Source organism: Pristis pectinata, unplaced genomic scaffold (assembly GCF_009764475.1).
Source record: "Pristis pectinata isolate sPriPec2 unplaced genomic scaffold, sPriPec2.1.pri scaffold_174_arrow_ctg1, whole genome shotgun sequence".
NCBI classification, from domain to species: Eukaryota; Metazoa; Chordata; class Chondrichthyes; order Rhinopristiformes; family Pristidae; genus Pristis; species Pristis pectinata.
The window spans coordinates 1-26,667 of NW_026262507.1; the positions used below are offsets into that span (position 1 = coordinate 1).

The following is a 26,667-nucleotide window of genomic DNA, read 5'->3' on the forward strand; positions in this document are numbered from 1 at the left end:
ACCCCGCACCTCAGGCGCGCTGATTGGTCGTTTATTCCCCTTGACACGCACCTTCCTTGCCCGATTGGCCCGCACGAAGTGAGTGACGGCGGAAGGCCGGCGGCGATTGGACAAGAGTCTGGGCGGGGTTTCAGGCAGCCTGGGCTTTGATTGGTCGGTCGCAACAGCAGCCAATCGCGAGGGAGGGGGCGGGAGAAGAGCGGGCTGAGTTGGGGTCTGCACCGGGAGGTTCAGCCGCTCCTCCTCCGACTCACTTCGGGTCGCCTTCGCCGCAGGATCCCGGCGCGGAGAATCCGGATCTTCGCCGCTCCACAAAATGGCCGCCTAGCAACCACCGGAGGGGAGAGCGGCCATTTTGATCCTCCGACCGGCAGCCCGGCGAGCGCAGCGATTGGCCGAGTGCGGTCGCCCGCCCACCTTCCGGCTCTGCTGAGCGGTCGGCAGGTACGTCAATCATCCCGCCTGGCGAGTCGCGCCGTCGGAGGGCAGCCCGCCGCCTCCCCATTGGTCGCTGCCGGTGTCCATCAGCAGACAAGGGCGGGAGGCGGGTCAAGCGCCGGCTGGTGATTGGTTAGAAGGGAGGAGCCGCCAACAAGTGGCTTGAGTGGCGCCAGCAAGAGGAAAGAGGGACCGGCGGGAGGACCGGGCGAGTCCTCCCACAGGGATGTCCCGCAGTTGCAGTGAGGCGCTGTGATAGGAGCCCAGGGATAGGGCAGGGCAGGGCAGGGCAGGGAGAGATGGAGGGGGGTTTCACCCTGAAACCCTGGGAAAACATTAGAAAAAAAGATGAAATTGTATTATTGTCACTTGTACCGAGGTCCAGTGAAAACCTTGTCTTGCAAACTGATCATACAGGTCAATTCATTACACAGTGCATTGAGCTAGTACAGAGTGCATTGATGTAGTGCAGGTAAAAACAGTAACAGTACAGGGTAAAGTGTCACAGCTACAGAGAAAGTGCAGTGCAATAAGGTGCAAGGTCATAATGTGGTAGATTGTGGGGTCGAAAGTCCATTTTATTGCACCAGGGGACCACTCAATAGTCTTATAACATCGGTAATTATACACATAATACAAAGAGATCAGGATTGGTGTTGGTTAATTGTTGTCACTTGTACCGAGGTACAGTGAAAATCTTGCATACCCATTGTACAGGTCAATTCATTGCACAGTGCAGTTACATTGAGTTAGTACAGAGTGCATTGAGGTAGTACAGGTAAAAACAATGACAGTACAAAGTGTCACAGCTACAGAGAAAGTGCAGTGCAGGCAGACAATAAGGTGCAAGGTCATAATGTGGTAGATTGTGGGGTCAAAAGTCCATTTTATTGTACTAGGGGACCGTTCAATAGTTTAACAGCGGGATAGAAGCTGTCCTTGAGCCTGGTGGTATGCGCTTTCAGGCTTTTGTGTCTTCTACCCAATGGGAGGGGGGAGAAGAGAGAATGTCCCGGGTGGGAGGGGTCTTTGATAGTTGAAGAGACATAGCTGTTCTTTAACCTGGTGGTGTTGGACTTCAGGCTTCTGTACCTCCTGCCTGATGGTAGCTGTGAGAAGATGGCACGGCCTGGATGGTGGGGATTCTTGATGATGGATGGTGTTGGTTTATTATTGTCACTTAGTACATCCATCACTGTACTGAGGTACAGTGAAAAACTTGTCTTGCACACCGATCGTACAGGTCAATTCATTACACAGTGCAGTTACGTGGAGTTAGTACAGAGTGCATTAAGGTAGTACAGGTAAAAACAATAACAGTACAGGGTAAAGTGTCACAGCTACAGAGAAAGTGCAGTGCAATAAGGTGCAAGGCCACAACAAGGTAGATCGTGAGGTCAGAGTCCATCTCATTGGTATAAGGGAACCGTTCAATAGTCTTATCACAGTGGAGTACAAGCTGTCCTTGAGCCTGATGGTACGTGCCCTCAGGCTCCTGTATCTTCTACCCGATGGAAGAGGAGAGAAGAGAGAATGACCCGGGTGGGTGGGGTCTTTCATTATGGCTTCACCAAGACAGCGAGAGGTAAAGCGAGAGGTCCAAGGAGGGGAGGCTGATTTCTGTGACGTGCTGGGCTGTGTCCACAACTCTCTGCAGTTTCTTGCGGTCCCAGGCAGACCAGTTGCCGTACCAAGCCGTGATGCATCCGGATAGGATGCTTTCTGTGGTACATTGGTAAAAGTTGGTGAGAGTCAAAGGGGACAAACCAAATTTCTTTAGCCTCCTGGGAAAGTAGAGGTGCTGGTGAGCTTTCTTGGCTGTGCCATCTATGTGATTTGACCAGGACAGGCTGTTGGTGATGTTCACTCCCAGGAACTTGGAAGCTCTCAACCCTCTGGACTTTAGCACCATTGATGTAGATCATCCAGTGGCCCCTGAGGGAAGGAGGAAGTTTATTGGTGAGATGTTGGGGGGGGGGGGTGGGGGGATGGTTTTATTTCTTCCCCGTCCTTCCCAAACCCCCAGCCCCATCACGGTGAAGGGTTGACAATTCATGCGCACAGCAAGATCCCAAAACAAAACAGCAGCTGCATGGCGACGGCCAAGTGAACTGACATGGGTCGAGAGGCTCCACCGCCACCGTGGTCAGCGAGGAGATCCTCCTGCTCTCACGCCTACCATGCACCCGTTCTGTGCATCATGTACACGATCGAGATCCTAGGAACAGAGAAACAAAGGACGGCAGATGCTGGAATCTGGATGGAAAACACGATGATGCTGGAGGAACTCAGCAGGCCAGGCAGCATCCGTGGAGAAAATCAGGTGGTCAACGTTTCGGGGTCAGGACCCTTCTATGGGACTGGATCCCAGGGACAGCCAAGTGAGGGTGACGAAACAAATCTGGTTCGGTGGCATCGAACGAGGCTGTGGGCCACCAGAGGCAACCTCTCATTGATCTGGGAAAAAAACCTGACTTTGCTTTTATGCAATGTGCACATAGCGAGATCCCAAAAGCGGCTGCGAAATCAATAATCTGAAGCTTTGATGTCAACTGCAGCTGTATAAAACTTTGGTGTTAGGGCCACTTCTTTTTACATTGTACTACAATGATTTAGATTATGGAGTAAATGGTTTTGTGGCTAAGTTTGCAGACGACACCAAGCTAGGTGGAGGAGTAGGGAGTATTAAAGAAACAGGAAGGTTGCAGAGAGACTTAGATGGGGTTGACAGCTTCAAGTTCCTGGGAGTGAACATCACCAACAGCCTGTCCGGGTCAAATCACGTAGATGCCACGGCCAAGAAAGCTCACCAGCGCCTCTACTTCCTCAGGAGGCGAAAGAAATTTGGTTTGTCCCCTTTGACTCTCACCAACTTTTACCAATGCACCACAGAAAGCATCCTATCTGGATGTATCACGGCTTGGTACGGCAACTGCTCTGCCCAGGACCACAAGAAACTGCAGAGAGTTGTGGGCACAGCCCAGCACATCACGGACACCAGCCTCCCCTCCTTGGACTCTGTCTTTACCTCTCGCTGTCTTGGTGAAGCAGCCGGCATAATCAAAGACCCCACCCACCCGGGTCATTCTCTCTTCTCTCCTCTTCCATTGGGTAGAAGATACAGGAGCCCGAGGGCACGTACCACCAGGCTCAAGGACAGCTTCTACCCCACTGTGATAAGACTATTGAACGGTTCCCTTATACGATGAGATGGAGTCTGACCTCACAATCTACCTTGTTGTGACCTTGCACCTTATTGCACTGCACTTTCTCTGTAGCTGTGACACTTTACTCTGTACTGTTATTGTTCTTACCTGTACTACCTCAATGCACTCTGTACTAACTCAATGTAACTGCACAGTGTAATGAATTGACCTGTACGATCGGTTTGTAAGACAAGTTTTCACTGTACCTCAGTACAAGTGACAATAATAAATCAATAACAATACCAAGATAGTTTAGGAGTATGGGCAAGGAAATGGCAGGTGAGATTCAATGTTGAGAAATATGCCGTTGTACTCTTTGGAAACAGAAATAAACGGGCAGATTATTATCCAGATGGGGAGAAAATTCAAAGTACAAAAGTGCAAAGGGACTTGGGGGTCGTCAATACAGGATACTCTAAAGGTTAGCCACCAGGTCGGATCGGCGGTAAGGAAAGCAAATGCTAAGTTGGCATTCATTTCGGGAGGTATAACGTATAAAAGTCAGGAGGTGTTGATGAGGCTCTACGGGGCACTGGTGAGGCCTCATTTGGAATACTGTGTGCAGTTTTGGGTCCCATATCTTAGGAAGGATGTGCTGATGTTGGAGAGGGTTCAGAGAAGATTTACGAGGATGATTCCCGGAATGAAAGGGCTTACGTACGAGGAGCATTTGTCGGCTCTTGGACTGTAGTCATTGGAGTACAGAAGAATGAGAGGGGACCTTATAGAAACATTTAAAATGTTGAAAGGACTGGACAGAGTGGATGTGGCCAAGCTGTTTCCCTTGGTGGGTGAGTCCAGGACTAGAGGGCACAGTCTTAGAATTAGAGGGTACCGGTTTAAAACAGAAATGAGGAGAAATTTCTTCAGCCAGAGGGTATTTTGCCACATACAGCTGTGGAGGCCCGATCATTGGGGGCGTTTAAGGAGGAGATTGATAGGTATCTAATTAGTCAGGGTATGAAGGGATATGGGGATAAGACCGGGAATTGGAACTGGAAAGGAATAGTTGTAGTTCAGCTCATGGAGCAGACTCGATGGGCCGAATGGCCTACTTCTGTTCCTTTGTCTTGTCTTGTGATCTTGTGGCTAGGCCACGTTTGGTGTGCAGTTCCGGTCGACCCGTTACAGGAAGGACGTGGAGGCGTTGGAGAGGGTGCAGAGGAGGGTCACCAGGATGCTGCCTGGGTTGGAGAGCGTGAGCTGTAAGGGGAGGTTGAGTAAACTTGGATTCTCTTTTGTGGAATGTTGGAGGCTGAGAGGTGACCTGATAGAAGTGTATTGGTTTATTATTGTCACTTGTACCGAGGTACAGTGAAAAACGTGTCCTGCATACCGATCGTACAGGTCAATTCATTACACAGTGCAGTTATATTGAGTCAGTACAGAGTGCATTGATGTAGTACAGGTAACAACAATAACAGTACAGAGTAAAGTGTCACAGCTACAGAGAAAGTGCAGTGCAATAAGGTGCAAGGTCACAACAAGGTAGATCGTGAGGTCAGGGTCCATCTCATCGTATAAGGGAACCGTTCAATAGTCTTATCACAGTGGGGTAGAAGCTGTCCTTGAGCCTGGTGGTATGTGCCCTCAGGGTCCTGTATCTTCTGCCTGATGGGAGAGGGGAGAAGAGAGAATGTCCCGGGTGGATGGGGTCTGTGATTATGCTGACTGCTTGGTGGTGTTTGACTTGGTCATTGTATTGGTATTGGTTTATTATTGTCACTTGTACCGAGGTACAGTGAAAAACGTGTCTTGCATACCGATGGTACAGGTCAATTCATTACACAGGGCAGTTACATTGAGTCAGTGCAGAGTGCATTGAGGTAGTGCAGGTAAAAACAATAACAGTACAGAGTAAAGTGTCACAGCTACAGAGTAAGTGCAGTGAAATCGTGAGAGGCATAGATCGGGTAGATAGAGTCTTTCTTCTGAGGTGCAAATGTCAAATACTAGGGGGGCAGAGGTTTATGGTGGGGGGTAAGTTTAAAGGAGATTTGTGAGGCAAGTTATTTTTCAATTTTTTTATTGAATTTCAAATTAATTCAAATTGTACATAACATTAATAATTATATGATACAAGGAGATCGGGATAACAGTAAATGACAGTTAATATTTATACTCACAAGGAGTAAACTATATAAGTTAGACCTCCCGCAGTCTTGCTAAATGTACATGATGGGGAAAAAAAAATTGAAAAGAAATTTAATTATATGAAGAGAAAACCCCCAAATCAAAAAAATATATAATATTGAACAAAAATAAACCAAAAACTTCAAAGAAAAAAAAGGACATATTTCTTGGATTTTAAAAAAAACACGTCCTTGTGTCATCAGCTCTGCTCCTGTATATTCAAAGGTTATTGAAGGGGATTCGAAAAAGGTCTGTTCATATCGTATGGAAATATTGAATAAATGGATTCCAGACTTACTCAAATTTAAGCGAAGGATCAACAGTGCCTCTCCTAATTTTTTCTAAGTTTTAACATGTTATAGTTTAGATCTCTTTATTAGTCACATGTACATCGAAACACACTGTGATGTTATCCCTGTACCCGTCCTCTATCTCCTCCCCGATGGTAGTAACGAGAAGAGGGCACGTCCCGGGTGGTGAGGGTCCTTCAAGATGGATGCTGCTGCCTTGAGGCACCGCCTCTTGAAGGTGTCCTCGACGGTGGGGAGGGTTGTACCCGTGATGGAGCTGGGCTGAGTCTACAACCCTCCGCAGCCCCTTGCGATCCTGCGCATTGGAGCCTCCATACCAGGCGGTGATGCGACCAGTCAGAATGCTCTCCGCCGTACATCTGGAGAAATTTGCAAGTGCCTTTGATTTGGTCCTAATCTGGGCAAATGGGATCGGTGTAGGTGGGGGAAAGGGTCGGCATATATGTGATGGGCCGAAGGGCCTGTTGCTGTGCTGGACAACTATGACTCCGTGACCAGTTCTGGTCATTATGCTTTCGAAAGGATGGGAAAATCCCAGGGAAGGTACTGATGGGGATTTACTGGAATGGTTCCAGGAAGAAGGGATACTGCCTCTAAGGTGTGTGTGTGTGTGTGTGTGTGTGTGTAGTCTGCAGTCTGCACGCTCTCCCTGTGACCCCTTGGGTTTCCCCCCGGGGGGCTCCGGTTCCCTCCCACGTCCCGAAGACGTGCGAGGTCGGCGGGTTAATCGGCTGCAGGTCAGGGTCGAACTTGAGTAGCCGGGTCTCTGGGGCTGTGAGGCAGCAGCACTGACCGTTGCACCCTCCCCCCAACCCAGAACAGGTGACCCAGAGAGCCGAGTTCGAATCCCATCCAGGCTGCTGTTCAAATCCAGCAGATAATCTGGAACTTTACCCCCCCCCCCCCCACCCCACCATGCCCCTGCCCCGATAGGAACAGCTTCCCCACCTGGTGATCCCGACGTGCGGCTCGTGCCCTCGTCTCGCAGCTCCCATCGGGGCGGGAGGTACAGAAGCCTGAAGTCCCCACTGGGTTAGGGTCGTGCAGTGTTCAGGAACAACGACTTTACCCCCAACGCCCCTGGGAGGCTTGGGATCCCACCTGCTGGGGATTCCCAGACCGAACATGCAAGCATGGTGGTGCAGTGGTTAGATCTCCTGCCTCAAAGCTGCAGAGATGTGTGTGTGTGTGTGTGTGTGTGTCTGGTGTGTATGTGTCAAATCCAGCAAATAATCTGACACTTTACCCCCAACGCCCCTGTCTCAATAGGAACAACGACTTCCCTTCAAACCATTCAGTTCTTGAACCCTGCACGACCCTAACCCTACCTCATCAGTGGTACACTGCGGACCACTCCTTGCACTACTGTGGACTGGTCTCTGGGTGTGTCTCTTCTCCCCCACTAAGGTCTTGTTTTCACAAGATCTGCACGTTGGGATCACCAGTGGGGAAGCTGTTCCTATTGAGACAGGGGCGTTGGGGGTAAAGTGTCAGATTATTTGCTGGATTTGACACATACACACCAGACACACACACACGTCTCTGCAGCTTTGAGGCAGGAGATCTAACCACTGCACCACCATGCTTGCATGTTCGGTCTGGGAATCCCCAGCAGGTGGGATCCCAAGCCTCCCAGGTCTGGGAAGTGGAAGGTTTCCCGATTCCCTTCCCTCTCCCACCCCACAGCCCGGATCACAGGCTTGTGAAAGGGGATTCTTGTGTCAGGGGACAGATACTTGGGGCAGCCACAGGGGTGTGGAGGGGAGAGGGGGGTGCGGATGAGGGGGCAGACAGGTTGCTCCCCAAGTTCACTCCCCAAACCCTGCTCTTTCACCCCTGACCTCCGGAAACTCCGGCAGTTCAAACAATTTTTCCTACTTCCTCAATCTGTGAGGCCCAGCTTTAGGGACCATCTCTAAGTTGCATTTTTCCAGCCGGACGAAAATGCACCAACAGAGGCCAGCCAGGCTGTTCAGACCCTCTTGGGCCTGTTACACCAAGTTCAAGTTCAAGTTACCTTATCGTCATTCCCCCATGTGCTATAAAAACACGGCGGAACGAAATGTCGTTTCCCCCCAGACTCACACAACAGAGGACGTACGTAGGACAGAAGACATACAGTAAACACAGATAAAAAACAAAAAATCAAAAAATATAGTTCATCCAAATAGTGCAAAAAAAATGGTATATACAAAATACAAATTCAGTGCAGAGTTAGTGCAAAACCGAGTTGGACGAAGAGAAATTCAAGCTCAGTGTGTTGTACTCATTGTATAAACATGTTCAGCAGCGGCCAAAGTTCTTACACGCCGTTGTGCAAACCAGGGCTTTTGACGCGGCATTTGTCTACCAGGGTATTCAGGAGCCCAACAGCCCTGGGGGAAAAAACTGTTGTACAGTCTAGTAGTTCTGGCCCGGATGCTCCGGTACTGCTTGCCAGACGGCAGTGGGACAAACAGGTCCTCTTGTGGCCACCATTTCAGCCCTGGGGAAAAGCCTCTGACTATCTACCCGATCAATGCCTCTCATACACCTCTATCAGGCCCCCCCTCATCCTCCGTCGCTCCAAGGATAAAAGGCTGAGTTCCCTCAACCTGCTTTTATAAGGCATGCTCCCCAATCCAGGCAGCGTCCTTGTAAATCTCCTCTGCACCCTTTCAATCATTCGGTTTATGAACCAACTTGCACAACCCTAATCACTACCCCAGTATAGCAGCACTATGACTGCTTTCCACTCTATTGGACTTCATTTTTTTTAGTTCTAATTGTGCTTTTTCTTGTAAAAACTGTGTATAATTTGTGTTTAATTTATTTGTGTGAACGCTGCTATGTGCCTGTGATGCTGCTGCAAGTAAGTTTTTCACTGTACCTGTGCACGTATCAGAATCAGGTTTATTGTCACTGGCATATGTCGTGCAGTTTGGTATTGAGATAAGATTTAAGATCTCTTTATTAGTCACATGTACATCGAAACACACAGTGAAATGCATCGTTTTGCGTAGAGTGTCTGGGGGGCAGCCCGCAAGTGTCTCCACACTTCCGGCGCCAACATAGCACCCCCACAACTTCCTAACCCGTACGTCTTTGGAATGTGGGAGGAAACCGGAGCACCCGGAGGAAACCCGCGCAGACACACGGGGAGAACGTACAAACTCCTTACAGACAGCGGCTGGGTCGCTGGTGCTGTAATAGCGTTACGCTAACCGCTACAGGCGATTACACTTGGAACCCCGGGGGTGGGGAGACAGGGGACGGGGCAGGAACACCTTTGACGACAAGTCCATCAGGCAGTGGTCAGCACGGAACATCCTGCAGACACTGCAGGAGAAGGACTCGGTGTATATTGTGGGGTGGTTCCCTGAGCAGACTGTCCAGACCATCTGGCAAAATGTCTCATCGCCAGAACTCACCAACAAGCACCAAGACCTCGCTTGGCTGCTGGTGAGAGGGGCCCTCCCCGTCAGATCCTTCCTGTATGGTCGGCACCTTACTCCCAGTGTGTGTTGCCCCCGGGAGGACTGTGCTGGGGACGAGACGGTCGCCCACCTCTTTGTGGGCTGTAGGTTTGCGAGGAGGGTGTGGCGAAAGATGCAAGGGTCCTTGTCACGGTTCATCCCCAGCAGCAGCGTAACAGAGGATTCTCTGATCTACGGGCTGTTCCCGGGGACACACACAGAGACGGACATCATCTGCTGCTGGAAGGTCATCAACTCGGTGAAAGGCGCCCTTTGGCCTGCCCGAAACTTGTCGGTCTCCCAGCACTGCGAGATGTCCGTAGGGAAATGCTGCTGACTGGTACATTCCAGGCTGCAGGAGTACGTGCTGAGGGACGGACTGAAGCTGGGCGCAGCCAACGCGAGGGCTCGGTGGGGAAAGGACGACAGTTTAGGGTTCTTCTGCCGCTGGAGAGGGAGGGGCAGGGTCAGGGAGAAAGCCCCTAAATATTGTAAATACGGGATTAAGGTCGCACCCCAAGGAGCCACACAAGTGGCATCGGTGCTGTGTTCTTTATATAAAAAGGTAACACTAATGATTGATCCGTACAAGAATGTAAAGGCTTGCACTGTTTTATAATTGTATATAGAAACATAGAAAACCTGCAGCACAATTCAGGCCCTTTGGCCCACAAAGCTGTGCCGAACATGTCCCTACCTTAGAAATTACCGGGCTTACCCACAGCCCTCTATTTTTCTCAGCTTCATGAACCGATCCAAAAATCTGTTAAAAGACCCTATGGTACCCGGCTTCCACCACCGTTGCCGGCAGCCCATTCCCCACACTCACCACTCTCTGAGTAAAAAACTTACCCCTGACCTCTCCTCTGTACCTGCTCCCCAGCACCTTAAACCTATGTCCTCTTGTGACCACCATTTCAGCCCTGGGGAAAAGCCTCTGACTATCCACCCGATCAATGCCTCTCGTCACCTTATACACCTCTATCAGGTCCCCCCTCATCCTCCGTCGCTCCAAGGAGAAAAGGCCGAGTTCCCTCAACCTGCTTTCGTAAGGCATGCTCCCCAATCCAGGCAGCATCCTTGTAAATCTCCTCTGCACCCTCTCTGTGGCTTCCACATCCTTCCTGTAGTGAGGTGACCAGAACTGAGCACAGTACTCCAAGTGGGGTCTGACCAGGGACCTATACAGCTGCAACATTACCTCCCGGCTCCTAAATTCAATTCCACGGTTGATGAAGGACAATACACCATATGCCTTCTTAACCACAAAGTTTATTTTGGTTTAAAAAAAAGGAAAGGGAGTGAGGGGTTCGGGAGCTCGCCGCCTCCCCCTCTCCCACCCACAGTCCCTGCCTCACCTCCTCGGGCTGGCGGGCGAGAGTCGGGCGATTGAGGGACACTCCCCAGAGAGGAGGTGAAGCAGGAGAGCTCCTCCTGCTTCTGAGGGAGAGCCGTCAGGCAGGGAGGAGGAGCCGAGCAATGGAAAGTGAAAGAGATTTGCCGGGAAGGGAAGGGGTTTTTTTCCTGCAGTCAGTCGGTTCGGTGTTCGGGAGTCTGCGGGTCGGAGCGGGCGTCAGTCAAGTGCGGGAGGGGATCGAGCCATGGCGTCGGTGCTTGGGGTCGATCAGGCGATGCAGGCCGCGGTGAGCGGGCGCGAGAGACGGCCGGCGGTGTGTCGGTGGAGGGGGGGGGGAGCGGCATGGAAGGCAGGCAGAGGGAGGGAGGGACTGAGGGAGGTTAATGAGGGAGAACTGAAAGCAGAGGGAGGGGAACGCTGAGCCGGGACGAGGGAGAAAACCGAAGGACGGGCACGTTGTAAGATCGAAAGAGAAAGTAGGAAAGGAGAGAAAGAGAGAGAGAGGGGGGGAGAGGGTGGGGGGAGAGGGGGGGGGAGACGGGGGAGAGAGAGGGAGGGAGGGGGGCGAGAGGGAGGGAGATGGGGAGAGGGAGGGGGAGATGGGGGAGAGCGAGAGGGGGAGACGGGGAGAGAGAGAGGGGGAGAGAAGGGGGAGGGGGAGAGGGGGGAGGCGGGGTGAGATGGGGGAGAGAGAGGGGATGAGGGAGAGAGGGACGAGGGAGAGAGGGGGAGGGGGAGGAGAGAGAGGGGAGACAGGGAGAGAAGGGGAGGGGGGAGGCGGGGGAGAGGGAGGGAGAGGAGAGAGAGAGGGGACGACGGAGGGGGGAGGGGGATGAGGGGAGAGAGAGAGGGGGGAGGCAGGGAGAGGGGGGAGGCAGGGAGAGGGGGGAGGCGGGGAGAGAGGGGGGAGACGGGGAGAGGGGGGGAGACGGGGGAGAGAGAGGGGACGAGGGAGAGAGGGGGAGGGGGGAGAGAAGGGGGAGGGGGGAGAGAGGGGACGAGAGAGGGGGAGGGGAGAGAGGGGGGAGAGAGAGGGGAGATGGGGAGAGAGAGGGGGAGACGGGGAGAGAAGGGGGAGGGGGAGAGGGGGGAGACGGGGAGAGAAGGGGGAGGGGGAGAGGGGGGAGACGGGGAGAGGAGGGGGAGGGGGAGAGGGGGGAGACGGGGGAGAGAGAGGGGGAGACGGGGGAGAGAGAGGGGGAGATGGGGAGAGGGGGAGGGGGAGAGGGGGAGACGGGGGAGAGTGGGGGAGACGGGGAGAGGGGGGAGGGGGAGAGAGAGGGGGACGGGGATGAGGGGAGAGAGGGGGGAGAGAAAGGGGAGACGGGGAGAGAAGGGGGAGGGGGAGAGGGGGAGAAAGGGAGTGAGACAGGGGAAGAGAGGGGGAGGGGGAGGGAGGGGGGAGACGGAGAGGAGAGGGGGGAGATGGAGAGGGAGGGTGATGGGAGATGGGGGGAGGGAGTGGGTGGGGGGGAAAGGCAGCTGGGGAGGGTGATGGGGGCGAGGGAGAGACGGGAGGGTGAGGCGGGAAAGGCAGCTGCGGTGGCGATGGGCAACCGAAGCCGTTCAGCCTGTTCGGCCTCGTGCACGGGAACAGGAAGAGGCCATTCAGCCCCTCAATGAGAGGGAGGATTCAGCGAGGGACCGCGGAGAGTGAGTGAGGGCGAGGTGGTGTGGGGTTGGGTGGGTGGGGGGGGGGGAGTTCAGATGGAGGAGAGATCTGGTGGGTGAGAAGATCCTCCAAGGATCCTGGGAACTGGGTCGCACGTCCTCCTGGAAACGAGAGGATCCCAGCCCATCCCAGCCCATCCCAGCCCACTCCTGCCCAGCTGGTCCCAGAGATTCTTACTCCGACCCCGACGCCCCCTCCCCTGGGTGGACCTGGGGCTGTTCGGGGGGGGGGGGGGGGGCAGGACAGTCGCCCTGATGATCAGGTGTCTCGAGGCCTGAGTCGCTGAGCTGGCAACGGGCCAAGGTCTCGGCGTGAAAGAGAAACCAAACTGTGATCTCTCTTTGAGGGCGTTGTCTTCCCCCCCCTTCCACCCACCTCACCTCACCTCCCCCAGCCCTGCCAGCGGATGGAACCCAGTCTTGTGCCCAGCTGGTGTTGGGCTCAGGACCCTGCCCTTCCCCCCACCCCCCAGCTCGAGCCGGGAGCCTCCCCAGTAGGCCGAGGCTTTGGTAACCCTGGGGACAGACGGCAGGCACACTGCTCCTACCACTGGACCAAATGGCCCAGGCTCAGGCACCTGCTCCGACCCCAGGCCCTGGGCCTCTTCATCTGACCAATTTGATAGCACAAGCCCAGGCTGGGGAGGGGTGTTGGTGACCCAACACAGGCCCGGGGCAGGGTCTAGGATCCGAGGGGAGGGTCTAGGATCCTGAGCGGAGTCAAGGATCCAAGGGGAGGTTCCAGGAACCGAGGGGAGCATCTAGGATCCGAGGGGGGATCCGAGGGGAGGGTCCAGGAACCGAGGGGAGTGTCTAGGATCCGAGGGGAGTGTCTAGGATCCGAGGGGAGGGTCCAGGAACCGAGGGGAGGGTCCAGGAACCGAGGGGAAGGTCCAGGATCTAAGGGGAGGGTCTAGGATCCGAGGGGAGGGTCTAGAATCCGAGGGGAGGGTCTAGAATCCGAGGGGGGATCCGAGGGGAGGGTCCAGGATCCGAGGGGAGGGTCTAGAATCCGAGGGGGGATCCGAGGGGAGGGTCCAGGATCTGAGGGGAGTGTCTAGGATCCGAGGGGAGGTCTAGGAACCGAGGATCTAAGGGGAGGGTCTAGGAACCGAGGGGAGGGTCCAGGAACCGAGGGGAGTGTCTAGGATCCGAGGGGAGGTCTAGGAACCGAGGAAATAAGAGGAGGGTCTAGGAACCGAGGGGAGGGTCTAGAATCCGAGGGGGGATCCGAGGGGAGGGTCCAGGATCCGAGTGGAGTGTCTAGGAACCGAGGGGAGGGTCCAGGAACCGAGGGGAGGGTCCAGGATCCAAGGGGAGAGTCTAGGATCCGAGGGCACAGCCTCAGAATAAAGGGACGTCCCTATAAAACTGAGATGAGGAGGAATTTCTTCAGCCAGAGGGCAGTGAATCTGTGGAATTCGTTGCCACAGAGGGCTGTGGAGGTCAAGTCATTGGGGGGTATTTAAGGCGAAGGTGGGTAGGTTGTTGATTGGTGAGGGGGTTAAGGGTTATGGGGAGAATGCGGTTGAAAATAAAATCAGCCACGACCGAATGGCGGAGCAGACTCGATGGGCGGAATGGCCTGATTCTGCTCCTCTGTCTTATGGGTGTGTTGGGGGGTTGTGGGGGGGACTGGGGTCAGGTGATGAGACCCAGACACAGGGTGCAGGGTGGCGTGAATGTGGTCAGGTGACCGGGCCCGGGTACAGGATTGGGTGACGGGGGGGGGGGGGGGGGGGAGGGGTGGTGGTCAGGTGATGTGGTGCCAGCATGTTATCACGTGACCTGCCCTTGCTCAACTTAAGCCCATGGTTTTGGTCACCTGACCCCAGAACTTTGCTCAGATCCAGGGTCAGGTGGCCAAGATCGGGGTCAGGCGGCCAAGATCGGGGTCAGGCGGCCAAGATTGGGGTCAGGTGACCTAGATCATGGTCAGGGGACCAAGACCAGGGTCAGGGGACCAAGACCGGGCCCAGGACTGAGTGATCAAGGCCACATCTGGGACTTTGAGAGGACTAGAACTTAAGAGCAGGGGTGTACGGCCGAGGCTTTACAAGGCGTTGGTCCGACCACATTGTGAGCAGTTCTGGGCCCCGTATCTCAGGAAGGACGTGCTGGGCCCCTGGAGAGGGTCCAGAGGAGGTTTGCAAGAACGATCCAGGGAATGAAAGGCTTAACGTACGAGGAGCGTTTGACGTCTCTGGGCCTGTACTCGATGGAGTTCAGAAGGATGAGAGGGGAGAAACCTCCCGTGTACTGAAAGGCCTGGATACAGTGGACGTGGAGAGGATGTTCCCATCAGTGGGGGAGTCCAGGATTCGAGGGCACAGCCTCAGAATAAAGGGACGTAGCTTTAGAACGAAGATGAGGAGGAATTTCTTCAGCCGGAGGGCGATGAATCTGTGGAATTCGTTGAGGGCCGTGGAGGCCAAGTCATTGGGTGTATTTAAGGCAGAGATTGTCGGGTTCTCAATCGGGTGGGGGGGGTGGTGAAGAGTCACAGGGAGAAGGCGGGAGAGTGGGGTTGAGAAGAGAAAATCAGCCACGATTGAATGACGGAGCGGACTCGATGGGCCAAATGGCCTAGTTCTGCCCTTGTATCTTGTGGTCAGGAGACCGGGCCTTGTGTCATTGCTCAGGTGATGGGGTCATGTGAACAGGTACAGGCCTGGGGCAGGTGAGCAGGTCCAGACCCCAGGATCAGGCACCATGTACAAGGTCCAGTGCCTGGGCCTAATGTTGAGTGACCAGTGCTAGGCTTCGAAGTGTAAATTGGTTTATTATTGTCACGTGTACTGAGGTACAGTGAAAAACTTGGTTTTGCGTGCCGTCCATACAGATCATTTCGTTACATCAGTACATTGAGGTAGAACAAGGGAAAAGCAATATCAGAATGCAGAATAAAGTGTTCCAGTTACAGAGAAAGTGCAGTGCAGGCAGAAAATAAAGTGCAAGGTCACAACGAGGTAGATTGTGAGGTCAAGAGTCCATCTCATCGTACAAGAGGTCTGTTCAATATAACAGTGGGATAGAAGCTGTCCATGAGCCTGGTGGTACGTGCTTTCAGGCTTTTGTATCTTCTGCCTGATGGGAGAGGGGAGAAGAGAGAATGTCCGGGGTGGGTGGGGGTCTTTGATTATGCCGGCTGCTTTATCGAGGCAGCGGGAAGTGTAGACAGAGTCCGCGGAGGGGAGGCTGGTTTTCATGATGCGCTGGGCTGTGTCCACAACTCTCTGCAGTTTCTTGCGGTCCCAGCCAGAGCAGTTGCCGTACCAAGCCGTGATGCATCCAGATAGGATGCTTTCTGTGGTGCATCGATAAAAGTTGGTGAGGGTCAAAGGGGACATGCCAAATTTCTTTAGCCTCCTGAGGAAGTAGAGGCGCTGGTGAGCTTTCTTGGTCATTGGCGTCTATGTGGTTGGACCAGGACAGGCTATTGGTGATGTTCACTCCTAGGAACATGAAGCTCTCAACCCTCTTGACCTCAGCACCGTTCACGTAGACAGGAGCAGGTGCACCACCCCATTTCCTGAAGTCAGCGATCAGCTCCCAAGACCAGATAATTGGACCCAGGACAGGGTTGATTGACCATACCCGGGTCCTGGCTTGTGACCGGGTGACCAGGCTCAGGCCTGGTAAGCAACCCAGGCTGGGCGCCCTCAGTTACCTCCCGGCCTATGGTCCAGGGTCAGGTGACTGAGACCAGGTCTTGGGCTCATTCACCTGTCTGATGCAGAGGCCCACACTGAGGGGGTTGGGTAGACCCAGGCTTGTGATCAGACGACCTCGCCTTGGCTACTCCGGAGTCTTGGAGAATTTGATCTGGAGTTTGAATCCTGCTTTGAGAGTTAAAGGATTTAAATTTGCATCATTAACTAAATGTAGGTTCAAAACTGGGCTGGATATGTTTGCGCTGCTGAGGCTGCAGAGGAGATTCACTGGGATGTTGCCTGGATTGGAGGACTTTGGTTACGGGGAGAGATTGGACAGGCCGGGACTGTTTTCCCTGGAGCGAAGGAGGCTGAGGGATGAGCTGGTTTATTCTGAGAGGTATATGTGATAAGACCATTGAATGGTTCCCTTGTACGATGAGATGGACTCTTGACCTCACGATCTACCTTGTTGTGACCTTGCAGCTTATTGCACTGCACTTTCTCTGTAGCTGGGACACTTTACTCTGTACTGTTATTGTTTTTACCTGTACTACCTCAATGCACTCTGTACTAACCCAATGTAACTGCACTGTGTCATGAATTGACCTGTACGGTCAGTATGCAAGACAAGATTTTCACTGTACCTCAGTACAAGTGACAATAATAAACCAATACCAATACGTAGGGTAGATGGTCAAAATCTTTGATTGCACAGAGAATAGTTGATATCTGGAATGCACTGCAGGAGAAGTTAATCTGTTTAAGAGGCATTTAGACAGACATTTAAACATTCAAGTGTTACGTACCAGCAACCATAGAAACACAACGAGCCAGGTTTCCACGTTAAAATCTATTTATTAATAACTACTTGTGATAATAAGAGAACAGAAAATATGAGATATTAGATATCGATCAAACTAAACCAAATTGTGTGTGTGGCTAGTTCCCAAGTCACCCAGTCTAGGAATAGTTCTCGAAGTTTTATGATGGCAAACCAGTTCAGTTCAGCAAGTCACGAAGTAAAACGACGAGCAAGGGTTTCTGAAAACCACGTTAGAATGGAGAGTAGAACGTAGAGAGAAGGAGTTTACGAATCCCACAAGTTCCACGATGGAACCAATACGACGCCTCAATCACCGATGAGCTCCACTGCTTGGTTCCGAAGTATCTGCCACACCGAGGGCACTCGAGACGTGGCCGCCCACAGATATACCTGCTCTCCGGTACAGGGTAACGACAAAGTGGACACCACAGATTGCTCCAGAAATCCATGCGTGGATTGTAAAGTGACAGTCACAACGATTGTGCTTCACCCGTAGAGACATAGACTGGCTGTCAGTGCTCTCTCTCTGTCTCTGTCTCTCTCTCTCTCTCTCTCTCTCTCTCTCTTTCTCTCTCTCTCACGTTGATAGGGTGGTTAAGAAGGTGTATGGTGTGCTGGTCTTCATTAGTCAGGGTATTGAGTTCAAGAACTGTGAGGTGATGTTGCAGCTCTATAGAACTCTGGTTAGACCACACTTGGAGTACTGTGTTCAGTTCTGGTCACCTCATTATAGGAAGGATGGAGAAGCTTTAGAGAGGGTGCAGAGGAGATTTACCAGGATGCTGCCTGGATTATGAGGAAAGGTTGAACGAGCAAGGGCTTTTCCCTTTGGAGCGACGCAGGATGAGAGGCGACTTGATAGAGGTGTATAAGATTATGAGGGACATAGGTAGGGTGGACAGCCAGCACCTTTCCCCGGGGCGGCAATGGCCAATACCAGAGGACATCCGTTTAAGGTGAATGGAGGAAAGTTTAGGGGAGATGTCAGAGGGAGGTGTTTTACACAGAGAGTGGTGGGTGCCTGGAACGCACTGCCGGGGGTGGGGGGGAGTAGAGGCTGATACAACAGGGACATTTAAAAGGCTCTTGGATAGGCACATGATGTAAGAAAAATGGAGGGTTATGGGCTGTGTAGGAAGGAAGGGTTAGATTGATTGTGGGGTAGGTTTATCTAGGTCAACACAACATTGCGGGCTGAAGGGCCTGTACTGTGCTGCACTGCACTGTACTGTTCTCTCTCTCTCTCTCCCTCTCTCTCCCTCTCTCTCCCTCTCTCTCCCTCTCTCTCCCTACCTCTACCTCTACCTCTACCTCTACCTCTCTCCCTGTGCCTGCCCTTCAGACACTTACATCATTCCAGGTATAGATGTTTTCTGTCCCCCCCCACCTGCAGTAGTCAGATAAACCCACACACACTACCATTCAGGCATCTTAAAGGGACACTCATCAAGCAGCCACCTGGGCTTGTAACACAAGGTATAGAAAGATACGGTCCTACTGCGGGCAAAATGGGATTATCACATGGGCAAAAGGGTTGGCATGAACATGATGGGCTGAAGGGCCTGTTTCTGTGCTGTACAAATCTATGACTATGATACCAATGACCTGCATTGTTGTAGAAACCCATCCGGTTCACTGAGGTCCTTTGGGAGGGAAGGAAGTCTTCCGTCCTTACCTGGACTGGGCCTAGACGTGACTCCAGACCCAATCCTGTGTGGTTGGCTCGTAACCACCTGGGTGGTTCAGTTGGGGGGTGTGGGAGCTCGGGATGGACGATAAGTGCCATCCCAGTGAAGAGGTGAGCAGAACAGCCTTCTGAATCCAGAGGGCTGAGTTATAGGGTAAGAGGTACAGAGGGGATCTAAGGAGGAATATTTTCAGAGGCTGGTTGGAAGGTGGAACGTACCGGTAGGACACACACCGTAAATGGTCGGGCACTGAGGAGTGCGGAGGAACAAAGGGATCTGGGAGTTCAGATACATAATTCCCTGAAAGTGGCGTCACAGGTCGACAGGGCTGTAAAGAAGGCTTTTGGCATCCTGGCATTCATAAATCAAAGTATTGAGTACAGGAGTTGGGATGTTATGGTGAGGTTGTATGAGACATTGGTGAGGCCAAATTTGGAGTATTGTGTGCAGTTCTGGTCACCTAACGATAGGAAGGATATCAGTAAGATTGAAGGAGTGCGGAGGAGATTCACTAGAATGTTGCCGGGTCTTCAGGAGTTGAGTTACAGGGAAAGATTGAACAGGTTAGGACTTTATTCCTTGGAGCGCAGAAGAATGAGGGGAGATCTGATAGAGGTTTACAAAATTATGAAGGGGTACAGACAGAATAAGTGCGAGTAGGCTCTTTCCACCTAGATTAGGAGAGGTAAGTACGAAAGGACATGGCTTTAGGGCGAAAGGGGAAAGGTTTAGGGGGAACTTCTTCACCCAGAGAGTGGTGGGAGTGTGGAACGGGCTGCCATCTGACGTGGTAAATGCGGGCTCACTCTTACGTTTTAAGAATAAATTGGATAGATACATGGACGGGAGAGGTCTGGAGGGGTATGGACCAGGTGCAGGTCAATGGGACCAATGGAATAAAGTTTCGGCACAGACTAAAAGGGCCGAATGGCCTGTTTTCTGTGCTGTAGTGTTCTATGGTTCTGTGGTTCTACTCTCTGAGGGGGCAGTGGAGGCAGAGAACTCCTCCCGCCTGCAACATTTAAGAAGTATCTGGACGAGCACTTGAATCGCTGAGGTGCAGAGGGCAGCAGTTGGGATTGGTGTGGTCGGGTACTCGATGGTCGGCATCGACTTGGTGGGCCGAAGGGCCTGTTTCTGTTCTGTTTGACTCTGTGACTTTAACGATTGGGTTTGCGTTGCTCTGTGAAGGGAGTAAAGGGTTGGCGTGGGGCTTCGCCTGTGTTTGTGTTTGAGCATGACCCATAAAGCGTGACGCTGTCTGTAAAGCTTCTCAACCTCCTCCCTTCCTCCTCAGGTGGAGAGCTTTCGGGGTCAAATCTGCACTGATGTAAGTAATCAACTGCGTGTCTGTCTGTGTGTGTGTGCGCACAGGTCTGTCTGTGTGCGTGTGTCTGTCTCTGTGTGCGCCCATGTTTGTCTGTGTGTGTGTGTGTGTGTGTGTGTGTGTGTCCGTCTGTCTGTCTGTCTCTGTGCCTGCCTCTGTCTGTGTGTGTGTGTTTGTCTCTGTCTGTGTGTGTCTGTCTGTCTCGGTGTGTGTGTGTGTGTGTGTGTGTGTGTGTGTGTGTGTGTCTCGGTATCTGTCTCTGTGTGTCCGTCTCTGTCTGTGTCCGTGTGTGTCTGTGTCTGTCTCTGTGTGTGTCTCTGTCTCTGGCTGTGTGTGTCAGGGTGTGTGTGTGTGTGTGTGTGTGTGTGTGTGTGTGTGTGTGTGTGTGTGTGTGTGTGTAAGAGACAGCAATAGCACTGACTCAGTGTTTGTGTCTGAATTGTGTCTGTGGATCCATATGTTGTGTGTGTACATACATTGTGTGCGCGTGCGCGCTTGTTCATGTGTGTCTACGCATTATGCTTGTGTTTGTGTGTGTGTGTGTGTGTGTGTGGGGCGTGTGTGAATCTACGTAATGAGTGTGCACCTAAACATGGTGCGCTGCTCTCGGATTTCTGAACGGTTCACGACCCCGTGAACACAACCTCATTATTCCGTTTTCTTTGCTGAAATATTTATTTTTGTAATTTGTAGATTTTTATGCCTTGCACTGTACTGCTGCCACAAAACAACACAGTTCATGTTAGATGTCAGTGATAAAATTCTGATTCATGTGTCCATATATAGATACCGTGTACACATCAACTTCATTGTCATGTGCACAAGTACGGTGAGGTACAGGTACAATGCAACAGCACCGCAGGCATGTAGGTGCAGACAACACACACAGAACATAAATTAGACATTGGACCTTACAGTGAAAAAAGATAACTGTGCTAAAGCAAGACCTTAGTGCAAGGGGCAGGCACGGTAGTGTAACGCTATTATATTGCCAGCGACCCGGGTTCAATTCCGGCCGCTGTCTGTAAGGAGTTTGTACGTCCTCCCCGTGTCTGCGTGGGTTTCCTCCGGGTGCTCCGGTTTCCTCCCATGTTCCAAAGACGTACGGGTTGGGAAGTTGTGGGCATGCTATGTTGGCGCCGGAAGCGTGGCGACACTTGCGGGCTGCCCCCAGAACACTCTACGCAAAAGATGCATTTCACTGTGTGTTTCAATGTACATGTGACTAATAAAGATAAAGATCTTAAGAAGAACATAGACACAATCGCAGACAAGTCCGCAGTATATGTGCACATGGTGTGTATGTGTGTGTATGTGTGTGTATGTGTCACGACCTCGTGTGCTTGTTCATACATTGCTTGTGTTGCTTTGCGCGCTGGCATGCGTTTGCGTGTGCCTGTGCATGTGCGGGTGTGCCTGTACACGTGTGTGTACGTACGTACCCGTGCACGGACGTTGGATGGTTCCCAGCTGCAAAGGTGCGTGCTCACTGCAAGGCTGGTGAGGTGGGGGCATTGAGGATCGGGCTGACACCGTTTAATCCCCTTCCCCCTCTCTCTCTCCACAGGCCATCCTGCTGATCTCCAGCCACCTGCCCAACAAACTCATGGAGCTGGACAACTTACTCCGGGTAAATCCACTGCCTCTCGAACAGCCCAGATCCCTTCTCCGGGGCAGACTCCCAGCAAAACCGGGCCGGCGTGCAGTGACTGCCCTCACACTGAAACGTACAGATTGGGAGTAGGAGGAGACCGCTCAGCCCCCTCGCACCTGCTCGCCCACTCCCGGCCGATCTGACTACGACCCCAAACCTCGCTGTCGGTCCACCCCCGGGTGACCTTTCACCCTCCCCCCACCCCCCACCCAACCGATGATGGAGAATCCCTCCGGCTCGGCCCTTGGAAACGTTCCCAGACCCTGCTCCCACTGCCCTCTTGGGGAAGAGTTCCAGAGAGAGAGAGAGAGAGAAGTTCGAGGGAGAGGGAGAGAGAGAGAGATCTCCCCTCGTCTCCATCATAAACGAGCGACTCTCATTTTTAAGTGGGTCGAATACGATTTAGAACACAGAAACATAGAAAACCTACAGCACAATTCAGGCCCTTCAGCCCACAAAGCTGTGCCCAACATGTCCCTACCTTAGAAATTACTAGGCTCACCCACAGCTCCATGTACCGATCCAAAATTCTCTTAAAAGACCCTATCGTATCCGCCTCCACCACCGTTGCCGGCAGCCCGTTCCACACACTCACCACTCTGAGTAAAAAACCTACCCCTGACATCTCCTCTGTACCTGCTTCCCAGCACCTTAAACCTGTGTCATCTTGTGGCCACCATTTCAGCCCTGGGGAAAAGCCTCTGACTATCCACACGATCAATGCTTCTCATCATCTTATACACCTCTGTCAGGTCCCCCCCTCATCCTCCGTCGCTCCTAGGATTCTGTAGTCCGGGCAGCGCCTGTAGAGGGGGAAATCGAGAGTTAGCATTTTGGGTCTGAGACCCTTCATCAGAAGCGGGAAAGATAGGAAATAGAAGTTAGTTTGAAGATGTAAAGGGGGGGGGGGGGGGGTTGGGAGTAATGGATAGGACGAAGGGAATATCTGTGATTGGGTGAGGCCAGGATTGCCCTCGGGGGAAAGTTTGACTTAAGATGTAAAGAGGATTGAGAGTAATGGATAGGACAAAGGGAATATCTGTGAGTGGGTGAGGCCAGGATTGCCCTCGGGGAAAGTTGTGACTGTTAGGTTAATGAAGAGGATGATAAAACAGACAAATGCTGTATTTGTACTCATGGATGTAGAGAAATGAGGCATGATCACAGATGGGCCATTTACGGCAGAAATGGGCAGTCCTGATGCAGGCAGAGACAAAGAAATGGGGGTGGGAGGGAGAATTAAAGTGACAGGTAACCAGGAGCTCTGGGTTCGCTCCTGCGGACTGAATGCAGGTGCCCCCCCAGAGCGGTGACCCAGCTTGCGTTTGGTTCCTCGGGCGTAGAGGAGGCCACGTTGCGAGCACCCAGTGCTGGTCCCAGCACGGTCTGGGCACAGACCATCCCAACGGCGCGACTCCTGACTTGGCTCAGCCACCCACATCTGGCCTCGCCCGTCTCCGAGCCAAGCTTTTCACCGCGTTAGAGTGGTACAGCACCAGAAGCAGGCCCTCTGGCCCATTAAATCCATGCCGACCCCTTTCCCCAGCTGCACTAATCCCGTTTGCCCGCATTGGGACCATATCCTTCCACGCCGCACCTGTTTTGAGTCCCTGTCTAAATGCCGCAGAAACGTAGTGATTGTGTCTGGCAGCACGTTCCAGATATCAACCCCTCTCTGTATACATATATATGAAAAGCAAAACTTACCCCTCAGATCTCTTTCCTCTCACCTTAAACCTCAACTCTCTTGTTTTTCTTTCTTTACAATCTTTTTATTAATTTTCAAATTAGTACAAATTAATATCTATAACATTGGTAATTATACATATATAATCACAAGGAGTAAAAAAAAGTAATCTAGACCTCCCGTTCTCTTATTGAGGGAACATAATACAAAAGGAAAATTGAAAAGAGATTTAATTATATGAGAAAAGAACCCCCATGTCAAAAAAAATATTAATAATCAACCAAACAAAACCAGAAACAAAAGAAAACTGGACTGATATTTCTTCAACTAAAAAAAAATTATCATGTCGTTAGCTCTGCTCCTCTGTATTCAAGGATTATTGAAAGGGATCTGTGGGCCAGACGGCATTTTGGGTGTGGATGGGGGGGGGCGGGTGAAGGTGGGGGTAGGAATTGTCCGCGTCTCGGATTGGGACCCTGCATCAGGACTGACCTCTCGGGCCCTGTCTCACTGCCTCCCTCCCGCCTCTTTATACCGGCACTGCCCCCTCCGCACTCTCAGTCCTGATAAGATATCTTTCTTTTTCAAGCTTTTTATTGAATTTCAAATTAATTCAAATTAATATCCCCAACATTAATGATTATACGAAGAGATCGAGATAACAGTAATAACGTTAATATATATACTCACAAGGAGTAAAATATGTAACCTGTACCTCCCGCTCTCTTACTAAGTGAAGATGATACAAAAAAAAATTGAAAAGAGATTTAATGATGTGAAAAGAGAACCCCCCAAATCAAAAAAAATAGACAAAAGCAAACCAAAAACTTCCAAAAAAAAAAGCTGGACTGATATTTCTTCGTTTTAAAAATAAATCATTATTCTGTCATTAGCTCCGCTCCTTTATATTCAAAGGTTATTGAAAGGGATTCGAGAAAGGTCTGCTTATATCATGTGGAAATATTGAATAAATGGGCTCCAAACTTCCTCAAATTTAAGCAAAGGATCAACAGTGCCAGTCCTAATTTTTTCTAAGTTTAAACATGCTATAGCTTGAGAGAACCGCTGAAAAGTGGCGGGAGGTGTTGGATAATGCTCTCTGGCTTTTGCTACCCGAACCATGGGGGAAAGTGATTTTGGCTGCCTTAGCCTATCCACGCCTTTCATAACCTCAAAGTCGAGTTTACCGTCATCTGCACAAGTCCACGTGTGCACAGATGCAATGAAAAACTCACTTGCAGCAGCATCACAGGCACAGAGCATCAGATAAGTGGCATTCACAAGAGAAGCATGAATTACTCATAAATTATACACAATTTTTACAAGAAAGAACACGATTTAAAACAAAAAAATGTCCATTGAGGTGCAAAGTGGTCAAGCGGTCCTAGTGTTGCTGTACTGAGGTAGTGATTGGGGTTGTGCTGGTTGGTTCAAGAACTGAATGGTTGAAAGGAACTAGCTGTCCCTGAACCTGGTGGTGTGGGGACTTCAGGCTTCTGTACCTCCTGCCCGATGCGAGAAGATGGTACGGCCCGGATGGTGGGCATCTTTGATGATGGACGTTGCCTCCTTGAGGCAGCACCTCCTGTAGATGCCACCGATGGCGGGGAGGGATGTGCCCGTTATGTGTTGGGCCGAGTCCACTACTGCCTGCAGCATCTTGCGTACCTGTGCATTCGAATTGCCGTACATGATGCAACCAGCAGGGATACTTTCAACAGTACAGCTGTAGAAGTTAGAGTGTTTGGTGACAAGCCAAACCTCCTAAGGTAAAGCCGCTGGCGCGTTGTGATTGCCTCTGTCTTGTATACGTCCATCAGGTCACCCCTCAGCGCTCCAGGGAAAACAACGTGTGTTCTTTCTTTTCCTTTACAATATTTTTTATTAATTCCAGATAGAAAATAGAAAGTACATGAAACAAAAAAAAGACAAGGTGTTACAAGCTACATTGTATTGGATCACACTTGAAATCACAGAAATGATAACTAATTAATATTAATAAATTGGAATAATTTTATTACATAAAAAATTTAAACCCACTACCAAGACTGAAGCTGTTTGGTGTAAAAAAAAAGACAAAAAAAAGCCCTAAAGACATAATAGTATTAGCCAGTATCTGTACTTTAAGCACCAAATTAATGGTTTTGCAAGTAGTTCAAAAAAGCTCCCCACGTGTGTTCTAATTTGCCCGGTAATTATTCCATCCGGGTTTTCTGCTCCTGGGAGGCCGTTCGTTCCGTCTGTTGGACCGTCCCTTGTAATGCCCCTTTGCTGGTTCCTGACAGCCTTCGTAGATAACCCCACTGCCACGCCAAGCCCACTGCCTTTGACTGACTCTCTCTCTCGCTACCCCTGCCCCTTGCAGCTCATCGCCATTCCCCGCGTGGGAATGTTTTTCTCTTCCTCGCCCTCCACCCTGCCAGTATCTCTCTCACCCAACACGTGAAATTTTCCCTCCCACCCCTCAGGTCATCTAACGGGCCCCCTCACCCCTCACCTCCCTCCGTGCGGAGGGGTGGAAAGGCCGCCACAGGCGGGATGGGCCGGACGGCCTGGCCCACGGGCGGAGGGTGTCAGAGGCGGAGAGGTTGGGGGGAGGGGGAGGTTTTTGGGCGGGTGGGAGGAAGGTGTGGTTGAGCGGGGGGGTTGGGGGAGGGTGTGGGGAGGCTGGCTGGGGGTCCGACTCTGACCTGCCCCGATTGCGTCTGCCGCAGGCCGACCTGTTCAACGTCTCGGACCTGTCGCTGGTCCACGCCGAGTTGGATATCCCGATCCCGGATCCACCCAAGAACGAGGAGGTGAGAGGCTCAGAGTGGGGGCGGGCCTGTGGGGTGGGTGAGGCGGTGGGGGGGGGGGGGTGGAAATGGGGGTGTGCAGGCGGTGAGGTGGGGCAGGGAAATCTACACCAGGGCCTGAAATGGGGCCGTCCCATTCATGACACCTCTTGCCCCCCCCCACCCCCACCCCCACCCCTGCCAACCCCGACCCATTGCCCTACGACTGGTTGAAAGGTCACACTCTTGCCAGGGTGATGGGAAGCAAGAGACCTGGGAAAGGGCAAAGTGCTCGGGGGGTGGGTGCCAATGGGATGGTAGCCACTGGCTCATAAGCCCTCCCATTCGCACAGTGCGAACCCCTTATGGGCGGGCGAGGCAATTGGATTGGCCTCTGACCACCACCACTGCCACTTGTGCTCAGCTGAGTAGGCAAGAGGCTCTTCCCCTCGAAGGTCATGGGTCTTTGAGCCCTTGAACTCTCTTG

At 52.0% G+C, this 26,667-nt stretch overlaps 1 protein-coding gene across 1 annotated transcript in view; it reads left to right on the plus strand.

The window, feature by feature from the left end:
* Positions 1-150: 150 nt before the first annotated feature.
* Positions 151-26,667, plus strand: part of psme2 (proteasome activator subunit 2) — a gene marked incomplete at its 5' end in the record, with an annotated part of 41,924 nt that continues 15,407 nt past the window's right edge. The window contains 4 exons of the mRNA XM_052009881.1: positions 151-444; positions 20,036-20,068; positions 21,633-21,695; positions 26,121-26,204. Coding sequence (XP_051865841.1) covers positions 151-444; positions 20,036-20,068; positions 21,633-21,695; positions 26,121-26,204 — 474 coding nt within the window. The remainder of the gene's footprint in view (positions 445-20,035; positions 20,069-21,632; positions 21,696-26,120; positions 26,205-26,667) is intronic.